Below are 14433 nucleotides of genomic sequence, written 5' to 3' on the forward strand. Positions count from 1 at the left end.
CGGGTCGGGGTGGTCTTTGTGGCGGTACCACCTGTGGTCACGGACCGTGACCTCCCTCGGCCTGGTGGGCCTCCAAAGGTGGCGTCTCCTTCGCCTCAGGTCTCGGTGCCCAGCCATGTCTCAGCTTGTTTGTGTGTGTGGGTGTAAGTGTGTTGTATGCATGTGTGTGTGTGTGTCCTTTTCTTGATTCTCTTGTTCTCTTTGCTGTTTTTATCCTTTGTGAGGCACTTTGTGCTACCTAGTGTATGAAAAGTGCCATATAAATAAAGATTGAATTGAATTGAATTGAAACGCACGGATAATCTGCACAACAGAGTAATTGAAATCTTCTTGAGGAAAGAAAGGAGGATGGATTTTGTGTACAAATAATCAGGATTTTTGGTGACGATTCGATCCTGCCTGCTCCCTGGTAAATCCTGCCTACCTTCTGTTCCTGATAATAAAGCTGTGTTCAACCGAACTCTGGTGTCACTCTTGGGTTCTCGTCTGGTCCCTGACAGCAATCTATCACTCCAAGTTATTAATTAATCCTAGACCCAAACAAGGCCCCCTGTTAATTTGAAAGCCTGACTCTTGGCATCACCCATCTGAACTGGAGGGCAGAAATCCACCTTTCCATGTAGCTCCTCTTCAATCAGCGGAGAAGACTTTATGAGCTTCTTCACTGATAAAGTTATAACAATTAAAGGAAAATCTAATCATGCCATCCCAACAGCTACAACAGCAACAGCCCCTGAAACCGTAACAGCTAGACCATGACCAGATGTGCTGACTGTGGGAACATACCTCCACCCAGCCCTTAAACTCCTTTACCCCTTTTTTCTCAAAGATCTAAGTCATTTAGATCCCATCCCAACACACTTGATGGTTATTGAATACACCTCTAGGTGCTACTTGGACGCATCATCAGTGATGAACCCGAGGTCATAGGGTGTTTCGGGTCATTAATCATCAAACACCCTCGCTCGGGTGACCCAACCAGGGGTGATCAGCCCCCGACTTGCGTCTAAGTGGCCCACTACTCCACGGATCGCCCCTCCGGATCCATAGCCACCTTGAAGCTTTCTCCGCAGCCTCTATGATGGTTTTGATGGCTCTTCTGCACAGCTGGCCTTTTACGCCAAGGAGTTTTAGAGTGCGGGGTAATGATTGGCCAGCAAAACCCCGGCACCCCACCTCGACTTGTTCGCAGCGGGCTTTCCAGCTGTTGTTCTGGTACTCGATTACCAGATTGGCATATTTGGCCCTCTTGTGCTCATTGGCCTCCTCTGTCTTCCCAGGGGACAGTAAGCTCAACCAGGGCCACTTGCTTCGTTGACTCTGATGTTAGCACCATATCTGGGCGGAGTGAAGTGGCCAAAATATGCTCTGGGAACTTGAGCTGTCTTCCCAGGTCGACTTGCAGTTTCCAGTCCCGTGCCGTGGTGAGAAGCCCTCCAGAGGAACTTGGCTGTTGTTGTGCCTTCTCACCCAGCTCTGACAAAGGTGATGGACTGCTTGGGAGTGTTCTGGTACTTACAGTTGTTGATTGCTGCACTGACTGTGTCTGCCAGAGTCCTAAGCACCTGGTCGTGACGCCAGCAATACCGTCCGTCCCCCAAGGCCTTCGGGCAGCAACTGAGGATGTGTTCAAGGGTGGCTCTCTTTTTTCATGGCATGCCGCAGTGGCTGCTAAGGCCCAGCACTGCAGATTGGTTGGGCTTGGGAGAATGTCGTATACTGACTGGATGAGGAACTTGATGTGCTGGGGTTCGAGTCTCCAGAGCTCCGGCAAGGTGAGTTTTCGCTGTTCGGCGTGCTCCCACCTTGTCCAGGCGCCTTGTTGGTACATAGCCACCATCTTGACCCTCTGATCTTCCTCCACCTCTGCTCTGATCTCATCCTGTACCATACTCCGCTTCTCCCTCCCTCTGGCTTTGTCGTAGCGGGGTATGGAGAAGCTGCCCAGTCCCGCCCGGCCCACTGCTGTATTATATCATCCATAAACGCTCTTATGGGGGGCTGCTGAGTGCCAGATCTTGACAAGGGGCCTCTACATTCCACCTCAGCCGACTTAACGATCATGTTAATGTCCAAGGAGAAGAGTGGCACCGAAATAGTGCAGCCTGTTATAATACCTTTCTCCAGGCGTTGCCAGGCGGATGTTAATGATCCTGACGTTACCCCCAGATGGAAGTTGTTGTAATAGTCCAGAATGAGGTTGGTGATGGTTCCTGGCACATGGTGTCTTGTCAATGCTGTTTCGACGAGCTTATGGGGGATGGATCCATAGGCGTTTGATAGGTCTAGCCAGAGTATTGCCAAGTCGCCTTTGTTTTCCCTTGCCTCCCGCATCAGTTGGGAAACCACACCCGTGTGCTCTAGGCATCCCGGAACACCTGGGACTCCCCCCTTCTGTACTGAGGTGTCTATGTAACCATTCTTCAAGAGGAAATCTGTAAGCCGTTGGGACACTATCTTGAAGAAGATTTTCCCTTCGACACATAGCAGCGAGATGATTTGGAACTGCTCGATGTTACTTGCATCCTCCTCTTTTGGAATCCAGACTCCTTCTGCAGACCACCATTGAGTGGTGACCCTTCCCCTGCGCCAGATCACCTTCATGATCTTCCAGAGTCGTACAAGGAGTTTGGGGCACTGCTTGTATACTCTGTATGGGACTCTGCTGGGGCCTGGGGAGGAGCTTGATCTTGCCGCCATCACTGCTTCTTTGACCTCTTTTAGGGTGAAGAATGATTTACAATTAATTGGCAGTTCTCTTCCTGCTAGATCAATTGTTCTACAAGGTTGCAATAATCAAACTGTTGCTTAAAAAAACATCACTGGATCCTGCAAATTATTGGCCTGTATCCAACCCTCCTGGTGACAGTTACTGGCGCACCTGCAGAGGAACAGTCTGAGTTTTTAGAGAGTTTTAGAGCTCATCACAGCAACCACACATATTAAAGTTAATAACGAGCTTCTCATAGCTTCATGTCAGTGACTGGTTTCTATGCTGGTTCTGCTGTACCTCAATGCTGCTTTTGCTACTGTTGATCATAGCATCCTGTTACAGAGACTGGAACATGTGATTGGGATTATAGGGGCAGCACTAGGCTGGCTTATATCATATTTATCAGATAGATACCAGTTTGTTGAATGTTAATGATGCTACCTTCTCATATAGAAGGTTTAATAATGAAGTTTCATAAGGTACCGTACTTAGACCAATCATTTCACTCTGTAGATGTGTCCATTAGGAAACATTTTTTGGCCACATTCCTATGCTGACACTCTATATTTATTCATGAAACCAGAGGAGACAGAGAAGTTACTGGAGTTCCAGGCTTGTCTTAAAGACATAAGGCCTTGGATGACCTCTTTAGATCACATTAGGCTATGATATGATGGGATGAGATGATATCCCTTTAGCCTTTAACGTTCCTGAGATGAATCTTGGAGTAATGTTTGACCAAGATCTATCTCTTAACTCATGTATAAAAATGTTCTCTAGAAGCCTCTTTTTTCATTTGCTAAACATTATAAGGATTAGAAAAATATTGACCCAGCATGATGCTGACAAGCATTTGTTATTTCCAGGCTGGACTATTTCAATTTGTTATTATTAGGATACCCAAACAATTCTTTAAAAAGCCTCCAGCTGATCCAATATGCTGTAACATAAGTATATGAGATGAGCGGATTGGTGTGTCAGAGGTCGGCAGATCAGTGCATAGGTCAGTAATGAGGTTGGTCAATACCTGTGCTGGCTTCTTTTCTTGAGCTGCTCATTAAATTATTGTTTATAAAATTCTTCTTCTGACCTACAAGATCATCAGATGCCAAGCTGCTATAGGCCAAGGCTGCCGGGTAACAGAAACATGATCATCTGACAGGCTTCTGTCACCCATTCATGGCTTCCTCTCCTCTCCTCTCCTCTCCTCTCCTCTCCTCTCCTCTCCTCTCCTCTCCTCTCCTCTCCTCGTGTGAGACGTGTGTGAGCGGAGGAGCGAGCGAGCAATTGAGCGAGCTAAAACTGTGCGAAAGTGCTTTTTTCTATCCTTTCTTGTGTGTGAGTGAATGCTGAACAATATAGTTTAATTTATTGTGGTGTTTTTCGGGTTTTTATTTGGTTCAACGAGTGCTTGTGCGAGTGTGTGGGGTGGCCGACCACGTGCGGCCGTCATGGCTGCCAAAGCCGGCTTAACCGGCTTGAGCAGGAAGCACGGAGTCAAGGTGGGAGCTGGCTCCGTGCTTAGTGTGGAGGAGGTGGCAATGGCTGTGGACCAAAAAATTGGCCACAGCTCGGTTAAATCCGCAGCCCAAATGAACAGGGCGGTCGTATTGTTCTTGGAAAAGGTGGAACAAGTTAACAAGTTGGTGGAGACGGGGATCACTGTGAGCAGACTGTTTGTCCAAGTGACTCTGCTGACACAACCGGCGGCACGGATTACTCTGTCCAATGTGCCGCCGTTTATTGGCGACGAGTTCCTGGTGAGGGATCTGGCAGCGAGGCGGCGGTGGTTCAGTGTGGAGGGAGGCCCCGCTGTCCCGGACGGAGCGATGGCGGAGTCGCACGCGGAGGAGAAACGGGGCGAGTGCGTGAGTGAGACTGAGGTAAGTGGACGGAGTGAGAATGTAGAGATAGTCGTGGAAATGAATGGCTAGAGTGGTGAAGCGGGGGGAAGGTGGATTTAACTGGGGTGGTGTGTGATTTGGGTGGTGGGGTGATTGATATGGTTGTGTGATTCAAATGAACTGGGGAAAAATGGTGAGATAATGGGCGAAACAGTCAAACTGGGTGAGGCAGGAGAGACTGGGGACATGATCCATACAGGTGAGCTGGGTAGAGTGAGTCAGGTGATAGGTGAACTTGGGGTGCCAGGGATAGTGGCTGGCGAGCTGGGTGAGCACAGGGGAGTGAGGTGAGGGGGCAGTGAGCACAGGGGAGCTAGGTGAGGGAGCAGTGGGCACAGGGGAGCGAGGTTGGGGGGCAGTGGACACAGGTGAGGGAGCAGCGAGCGCAGGTGAGGGCACTAGTGGTGCGTCCGAGTGGTGGCTTGTTCCCGCAAAGCGGTGGAACAAGCAGAAAAGCGCTATGAAGGACAAGGGGGGTAAAACTGGAAGGCTGGAGGATGTAGCCGCAGGCACAGACACCAGCGACTGCGAGTCCATGTCAAACTGCAACGAACTGTCCGGCACAATGCCAGACGGGCAGGATTTTGACTTGTACCCTCCAAGCCTGTTTAAAAAGTTCCTTGCACAGATTAAGGGCATGAAAGGCCTTGATCTGGGAACATATTTCCCTGACAGGCTCCTTTTTTAATCCGGTCAGCGAGCTTCCTAATTAGGAAAAAGGCAACGTTGGATCTCACCGACCCAGAAATTTATAGGCTGAAGAAGCACATGGACAAGGTGAGGAAAGAGCTGAATTGAAAAAAAACTTTACCATGTTTCCTTGTATTTATTTTTTAACTGTCTTTGATTTTTTTCCCTCGCCATGAATACATTCAAAATTGGAACATTGAATGTCAACGGAGCCAGGGATGCAAAAAAATGGGCACTTGTGTTCGACACAGCAAGAAGAAAACGCATTGATGTCGTGTTCCTCCAGGAGACCCACAGCGACAGAGGCATCGAAGCGGACTGGGAGAAGGAGTGGGAAGGGCAGGCGCTGCTGAGCCACAACACCACCCTCAGTGGTGGAGTGGGCCTCCTTTTTTCAAGGGGCTTCACTGCATCATCCCTGGAGGTGGAGCATGTGGTGAGGGGTCGGTGTTTGCTGAAGACGCGCCTCCAGAACCACTCCTTGGTTTTTATTAATATTTATGCTCCCATCATTGGTACAGAGAGAAGAGCTTTTTAGAAAAAGTCAGCATTGCTTTAAATTGTTGTGGGGATGAAGAGTTTTTATTCCTGGGTGGGGATTTTAACTGCACAGAGTCTTTTTTAGACTGTGACCATGCAGAGCCTCATCCAGCCTCACAACATTGTCTGAGACAGCTGGCCTATTCTCATGGCCTGGTGGATGGGTGGAGGAGGATGCACGCAAACAGCAGGCAATACACTTGGTCCCGCCTAGGTGACGGTAGGATCTCCTCGGCCAGACTTGACTTGTAACATCATGCCAGTTGGTTTTACCGATCACTTGTTGGTTTTAGGTGAAGTCACTATAAAGAACATTATGCCCAGGAGTGCATACTGGCATTTTAACTCCAGCCTAGCACAGGACAATAGTTTTAGAGAGGTTTTATGTCATTTCTGGTCAGAGTTTCGAAAGAAAAAATTGGATTTTACATGCTTAGGATAGTGGTGGGACCGTGGTAAATTAGAGATACAGCTCCTGTGCCAGTGGTATACTCTCAATGCCACGCACGACACACGCAGGTCAATAAAAGACCTAGAGACAGGGATAGTGGAGCTAGAGGCGATTGGCAGCTCCACAGGAGATCGAGGGTGTATTGAAATCCTCCAATCCAAAAAAATGGCCTTAGCCAGCCTGCTGGACAATCAGGTACAGGGCGCACTGGTCAGGTCCCGGATACACGACCTCACTGAGATGGATGCTCCCTCTATCTTCTTTTTTGGGCGCTAGAAAAAACGTGGACAGAAACTAATAATCCATTCACTGTTTTCGAGCACAGGGCAGGAACTCGTGGAGCCGGGCCAGATAAGGAAGCGGGCAGTGGAGTTCTTTTCCTCCTTCTACGAGAGTGAATACTGCAGGGATGATGGCCTGTTCAATGAGTTCTGCGGGGACCTTCCTCGGGTCTCTGAGGAGGCAAACTTGCGGCTGGACAGGCCGTTGCAACTCGACGAGCTCCACGCCGCCCTCCTCAGCATGAAAGGAAGGAAAGCTCCAGGTGTCAATGGGCTCACGGTAGAGTTCTTCAAAGCCTTCTGGGATATTGTGGCCCATGACATGCTGGAGGTATTCAACGAGAGCCTGGCCTCTGGTTCCCTGCCGTTGTCCTGTAGGAGAGCGGTGGTCACCCTCCTGCCAAAAAAGGGCAACCTGCAGGAGATTAAGAACTGGCACCCTTTGTCTCTGCTGTGTATGGATTATAGGATTCTGTCCAAGACTTTGGCCTCCAGGCTCAGGGAAGCTATGGAGCAGGTCATCCACCGGGACCAGACTTACTGTGTGCCAAGCAGGTCCATAGTAGATAACGTCCACCTAATTCGGGATATTTTGGAAGTCTCGAGGTCATTGGACGTTGATACCGGTCTCATTTTATTAGACCAGGAAAAGGCTGGTGGATGTGTGGAGGAGGACGTGAGTTCCTCTGGAAGGTGATGGAGAGGTTCGGGTTCAGCCCTGGCTTCATAGCGATGATCCGCGTCCTGTACTGTGATACTGCGAATATGCTGAAGTTCAATGGCAGTCTGTGTGCCCCCTTCATGGTGCGTAGAGGCGTCCGGCAGGGCTGTGTCCTCTCTGGAATGCTCTACGCTCTCTCTCTCGAACCCCTCCTCTCTAAGATCTGTACAAATTTGGACGGCATGGTTTTACTGTCCTTTTACAAAAAAATTGTTTTATCTGCCTACGCGGACGATATAATAATAGTGGTACGTAGGCAGAGTGAGGCAGTGGGTTCCCTGTTGGGCATCTGCTCTACCCAGGCAGCCGAGGGGCTGCTTCGGCTGTGGAAGAACAGACTCAGCACGAGAGAGAGTCATCTCCTTGAGGACTATGGCCAGGGGACCAAACCTGACAGCGAGGACATCTTCCCAGAGATCAGGCTGGCCGCCCATCTCGGGAATCTAGACGGTCCTCTCCTCAGACCAGCAAAGACCTTCTCCCTGGTAGCGGTCGATAAGAAGACAACTGCGTGAGGGTACTAAACAGGAGAGGACTGTCAAACAGGAGCACCAGCGTGTGGGCTGATCAGCTGGGAAGGGATGGAGCACGCCCCGGCTGGAGGGTCCTCCAGTGGAGGATCCTACATGAGGCCGTTGCCCTGAATGCTCTTCTTTCAGTGTTCTATGAACACTGCTGTGTTCACTGTGTTGGACCAGCACCTGTTTTGCTCCGGGCAAGAGACTGTGTTCCATGCGTACAGTGAGTGTGAGAGGCTCACTGTACTTTTTAATGTCATAAAAGGTGTTTTTAATGGTTTTAATGAAACTTTTTCTATTAGAACTTTTATTTTCAGTGCAGGGTACAACAAAGTGGCTTGCAACAAGTGGCAACTCCTAAATTTTATCTGTGGTGAGGCCAAAATGGCAATTTACATCTCTAGGAAAAACAAAATTTCAAAAACTGGAGATAGTGAGGCCGCCTCTGTGTGGCGCTGCAATGTCCGGTGTGGGCTGACGTTGGAGTTTGGTTTTATAAAATGATAAACGACCTTGGCAAATTCTGCGATATATGGTGTCACAGAAAGGCCCCGGGTTCGATCCCCGGTTGGGACTGAGGCTGGGGACTTTCTGTGTGGAGTTTGCATGTTCTCCCTGTGCCTGCGTGGGTTCTCTCCGGGTACTCCGGCTTCCTCCCACAGTCCAAAGACATGCATGATTGGGGATTAGGCTAATTGGAAACTCTAAATTGCCCGTAGGTGTGAGTGTGAGAGAGAATGGTTGTTTGTCTTTGTGTTAGCCCTGCGATTGACTGGTGTCCAGTCCAGGGTGTACCCTGCCTCCGCCCATTGTGCTGGGATAGGCTCCAGTCCCCCCGCGACCCTCAGTGGAGGAACAAGCGGTAGAAAGTGAGTGAGTATGGTGTCACAGAAATGTATTATGAACTGTTATGGAGGATCATTTGCACTTTGCACACCCCCTAGTGGGATAAATTGTATTGTTGTTTTCTTAATATTTATTTATTTATCTATTTTTTATTGTGGTTATTATTATTATTATTATTATTATTATTATTATTATTATTATTATTATTGTTACTCTGTGTGTTTCTAAACAGGGTGTTTTGTGTCCCTGTGTAAATTGTAAATAAAGTGTTTTTGTAAAAAAAAAAAAATCTCCTCTCCTCTTGAGTCAACTCCAGAACCATTTACGTAACACTGTAATGTGGGCCGACATCACACTGAGATTGGCTGGACCTTGAAGAAGTAACTGGAAATCTCTGGAGCCCATTATTTGGTCCAGCCTCACTCTAAGGAAAGAGTCACTTTCAGGCAGGAAAGAAACTGAGCTCTAGAAAGTCAAAGGACTTTTGCTGTGCCCCTTGCCCAGGACAGCATTCATCTCATTCTTGGCTGGTCCAAGACCATTACGCTGTACTGTATCAACTCAATGACACTGAATTATACAGAATGCAATAAGAGCTTTGTGGCACTCCCTGATGTGTGGAAATGAGACTTTGAATTATTAGATTGCAATACCCCCCTCAAATTGTGGTTTAGTTTCAATCAATTAGCATAGAATGATGATGTCCTACATAGCACCAATGGGCTTACATTACCAAGTTAATCAAATGATTGCTTATGTAATGCAGTCCAAAGTCTATAAGAGAAATTAAAATGAAATTAAAATGAAATTTTTAAGTCTCGTGTTCGGTGTTCCAAGATGGAGGCAAATGTAATTCAAGGCTGAACATGAGGGTGTCTGCAGATACTGGTCCTACCACATTGTAAACTGAAGCGGAACTTCAATAAATCTAACAATAAATCCAGATATTATAAAACCTAACTTGTCATTGAACACGTTCAGAGAAATCAGTTATCAATTAAATTTACAGTTTGTTTGACACATTAAGTTTAAATCACTGTAATGTGAATATGAAAATAGCATACTAGCACAAAAGACAATAAGAAAAATAACATTTTCCAGTGGTTGTGCATTAATTAATTCAGGATAATGTAATGATTGAAATGATTCAAATAACATCAAAGTAAGTTGAAATCCATCAATGAAAGGAATGCCCACCAAACTATGTTCGACATGACACAGTCCCAAAAAGGCTCTCTCACCCATTAATCTAGTCATTGATAGGGGGAGCGGGATTCTTTCAGGCCATGCCCTCCAGCACATTGAGCTGTTTGCATGTTTCAGATTATCCCGAAGACACAAATGTACTTTTATTTGAAATTATTCTCCACCCACATCATCTCCATCGAAGCTCCCAGGAAGTCTTGATGTTGGGGTTCTAACCAATGTATTCCGTGACAAATTAGTTGCCAGTGTTTGTCCATGTTTGCGGTACAACTGTTTGTGATTGCATCTCCTGAACTGTGTTGTAATTCTACTAACCTCCTGAAACTGTATTCAAGTTGTTTCAGATTTAATTTTCAGATATCTGTCAGTAGTGGTGACATGGATATACTGTATTTCTGCCATCCCAGTCTTAGTTCAATTATTCTTAATACCTTTTCTCACCTATAAAGAAGCTTCCCACTTGAGCCTGTCATCTTCATATCCTCACATCTTTGCTAAGGTCTTGATGGCCTTTCCTCAGGATACTGGAGCAGAACTGGTCTTTTCTTTGTGTCCAGATACCTTTATCTCATCCTTCAAGATTTCCTTCCCAACATTCTTTGCAATTATTCTACCGTTGTACACAGGCCATTTTAATGACATGGTGACAAATGTGACAAAGCTCAGCAGTGAACTCATTATGCTAGTTATTGTGTTCTTTAACTTTGATAATGCTTCTCTACTTGCAGGAGTGTTTTTGCAAATGAGAGCTGTGCAGAATCCAGCGAATAAAATTAAAGGTGTAAAGAGAGGTTTTCAATGAAGTTGGGTTATGTTTTTTAAATATTTGCCTCAACTCAGGGTCTTAAAAAAGCTTGACCCTTTAGTTTAATGTCATTTAAGACCTGTTGGTTTTTTAATCAAACATTTAGAAAAAGATTCAGTTCTATTCTTTAGAAAGTAATAATATCTTTGAAAGACTATTCTAGAGTTAAATTTAGAACTGAGTCAGGTTTAATTATTTTTGATTAAGTTTGGCACTAGATGGGAAATGCATCATGTCAGCGGGAGCCAGTTCTCTCTCCTTGTTTATGCGTGTGTGTGTGTGTACGTGTGTCTGTGTATTTCTATCTGTTTTGACTAACAGATTAAATTAATTTTACATCAGTTTTCCACAGATTGTTCTGGTTGCCCTGTTGTTGCTAAGCATGCTGGGATTTCCTGATGTCACTGGTTTGTGTTGTATGCTTGTTTGTTCTCAGTAAATGTTGAGTTTGTGTCAGCTGTTGCTTTAGTCAGTGAGGCTAATTAGCTCTGCTAATCTGCTGATGCCTCGTTAGTTCTGCTTGCGCTTAGACAGACATCTGGATGCCATCTTTGTTCTGCTAGAACCGTTTTATTGTTTTATCTCCAGTTCTGTTAAAAGGCAATAAACTCCAATGAACTCTTATTGAACGGCAGCATTCCTCCATCACTAGCAGCCAGTAAGACACTGCCTGTCACATGACTCAAAGGGGGTGGGGTACAATGATTCAAAACTGTCGCAGGACAAGAGAAAAGCCTAGACCAAACTCAAGACCAGGATCAGCAGCAGGCCCAGACCAGCCATCAGTATGAATATTCTCTTTTTGTCTTTCATGTTTTATTCTTTATTCAAGAGTTTGTGATTAAACATTTTATTCTGTTTTTCATATTTCTGCAGGTATGCAACGTATCCATAGTTCCACCATCTTGATGCTCACAACGTTGGTTCTATGCATTCAGGGTGTGTCCTCTCAACCTGACAGAGACCTAAACCAGAACCAAGACCTGGAGATGGAGGTACGTCACCACCGGTTGCTGCAGCATGTTCATGGTGCAGGACTACTCTCACAGGTGAGACAGCCAAAAAAATGGGAATAGAGTGTTTTTACAGTGTTCCAGTTTAATCTCTTATTTGTTCAAGTCAAATGAAAAAAATTGAGTTTAATTTTAGACATTTTCCATAAATTTCCCCATTCTGTGAAATTTTGCACTTTTGCTTCAGTTGGCTGTTTTGATCTAGATGTTTATCAATCAGGTGGACCAGCTCTACACCTTCAGCAGGGTCTTCGAGGGTGCATGGGAGTTTGCCCAACCAGTTCACATATGTTTTGTGGACTTGGAGAAGGCATTCGACCGTGTCCCTCGGGGGATCCTGTGGGGAGTCCTCCGAGAGTTTGGGGTGTCAGGCCCCCTGATGTGGGCCGTCCACACCCTGTACAATCGGTGTCAGAGTTTGGTCCGCATTGCTGGCAGTGAGTCGAACTCGTTTCCGGTGAGGGTTGGTCTCCGCCAGGGCTGCCCTTTGTCACCAATTCTGTTCGTGACTTTTATGGACAGAATTTCTAGGTGCAGTCATGGTGTTGAGGGGGTCCGGTGTGGTGACCTCAGGATCGGGTCTCTGCTATTTGCAGATGATGTGGTCCTGTTGGCGTCATCGGCCCGTGACCTCCAACGATCACTGGATCGGTTCGCCGCCGCGTGTGAAGCGGCTGGGATGAGAATCAGCACCTCCAAATCCGAGGCCATGGTTCTCAACTGGAAAAAGGTGGAGTGCCTTCTCCAGGTCAAGGAGGAGATCCTGCCCCAAGTGGAGGAGTTCAAGTACCTCGGGGTCTTGTTCACAAGTGAGGGAAGAATGGAGCGGGAGATCGACAGACAGATCGGTGCGGCATCCGCAGTAATGCGAATTCTGCACCGGTCCGTCGATTTACCAGTCGATCTTCGTTCCTACCCTCACCTGTGGTCATGAGCTTTGGGTAATGACCGAAAGAACAAGATCACGGGTACAAACGGCCGAAAAGAGCTTCCTCCTTAGGCTGGCTGGGCTTTACCTTAGAGATAGGGTGAGAAGCTCTGCCATCCGGGAGGAGCTCGGAGTAGAGCCGCTGCTCCTCCACCTTGAGAGGAGCCAGATGAGGTGGCTTGGGCATCTAGTAAGGATGGCCCCTGGACGCCTCCCTGGTGAGGTGTTCCGGTAGGAGGCCCCCAGGAAGACCCAGGACACATTGGAGAGACTATGTCTCTCGACTGGTCTGGGAACGCCTGGGGATCCCCCCCGGACAAGCTGGAAGAAGTAGCTGGGGAGAGGGAAGTCTGGGCTTCTCTTCTTAGGCTGCTGCCCCTGCGACCTGACCTCAGATAAGCGGTAGAGGATGGATGGATGGATGGATGTTTATCAGTCAGCTAAAAGTGATCATATTATTAATCAATTCATCAACTGATTTAATCAATTAATTCAGTGTTATGGCGACATATTGTGTTGGGAGATACCAGAAGAAACAGCGCTGAAGCATTCATAGGTGAGTTGCAGGATTTTATAAGAGGAGTTGACAGGAATGGAGTGAGGGTTGATGCATTGCATTGGGTTTGTTCAAGTGAGAACTGTAGCTACAGAGTTCAGGACATACTGGAGCCTTCCTAGGGTTCACTGAAGTCACAGGGAGGATTTTATCTGGGTTGGGACTTGAACAGAATTTGGAAATGTTCTTGAGGTGAAAGCAGGCCAATTTGGTCATGTACTTGTTAATGGAGGAATTGAGGATGACATCAAGTTCCAGACTTCAGATGATTTGACCAAAAAAGAGCATATAAATGATATAAAGGAGAGAACAAGGCCAGAGCATAGTGCCAATAGTGTTTTTGATTGCAAAGGCAGGAGTGGAGCCATTAAAAAGCCTAGGTGAGATAAGCAGTGGAAATGGATGATGTTAGGGGTGGTGTTGAAAACCACAAAACCAAATTGCTGGTGCAGAGGGGTGGTACTGTGCTGGTACTGTGCTGGTACCAGCTGGTTTCCAGAAGTTAGTCAACAGGGCAAAGTAGGGGATTCGTGGTTGAAAACAAGTATATGGTTGGTTTTGTTTGTTGGGGAAATGCTGCTGTCTGGTTGTAGAGACTTCTGGTAAGATGTTCTGATCTATTCTCAAGGCAGTCATCATTTTATAGGAATGGAGTAAACGTGCTGTGGAGGACCTGATTGCTCAGATGTCTATGCCAGAGGGTACTGGCCAGCGAGACACAGAGGTGGTTTCTATGGCTACCGGAGGCAGGATGAACCTGGAGCGGTCCGCTGACACAACCAACAACCTGTCCCCTCCAGAGCGCAAAGCAGGCTGTAAGAATTTCTACTGGAAGGGCCCCACTTCCTGTTAAAGCTCTGCCCAGGTACCAAGTTTGTTTCTAACCTCTCCTTTATCTGCATTTGTGTAATTACTTACGCACTTATAATGGCTTTCACCTGTCCATCATTCTCTTTAGGGCTAGAAGGACCAAAGAACAGGCTTCTAGCTGCTTTTGTCTGAGTATTTAATGCAATTAGTGATTAAAAAAATAATCAAATGTGTGGCTCCATCTTCTTTCTGTATGCAACTAAAACACTCAGAATTCTTATTTTTTGTAGACAACATCTTCAGACATAAACATTTAAATTTCATGTAGTGCAATTTATTCATTGGTTACAAAACATAATGAAAAATCTATTGTTCCATTCTGAAGTGTTGTAAACGTAAACAGATTAATAGATTTTTAAGGAAAAAGCCAGAAGAAAAAACATGTTCAGAT

At 46.5% G+C, this 14433-nt stretch overlaps 1 protein-coding gene and 1 pseudogene across 1 annotated transcript; one reads left to right on the forward strand and one right to left on the reverse strand.

Moving 5' to 3' along the window:
- Positions 1 to 902: 902 nt before the first annotated feature.
- On the reverse strand, positions 903 to 3040 carry LOC130535345 (uncharacterized; annotated as a pseudogene).
- An 8266-nt stretch (positions 3041 to 11306) lies between these two features.
- sst1.2 (somatostatin 1, tandem duplicate 2) lies at positions 11307 to 14211 on the forward strand. Its single transcript, XM_057050424.1, has 4 exons — positions 11307 to 11460; positions 11552 to 11724; positions 13819 to 14037; positions 14131 to 14211. The coding sequence occupies exons 2-3, from the start codon at positions 11554 to 11556 to the stop codon at positions 14023 to 14025; spliced, it is 378 nt and encodes a 125-aa protein (XP_056906404.1). The 5' UTR covers positions 11307 to 11460; positions 11552 to 11553; the 3' UTR covers positions 14026 to 14037; positions 14131 to 14211.
- The last annotated feature ends 222 nt before the right edge of the window (positions 14212 to 14433 follow it).

The sequence above is a fragment of the Takifugu flavidus genome, chromosome 12, assembly GCF_003711565.1.
Source record: "Takifugu flavidus isolate HTHZ2018 chromosome 12, ASM371156v2, whole genome shotgun sequence".
Taxonomy (NCBI): domain Eukaryota; kingdom Metazoa; phylum Chordata; class Actinopteri; order Tetraodontiformes; family Tetraodontidae; genus Takifugu; species Takifugu flavidus.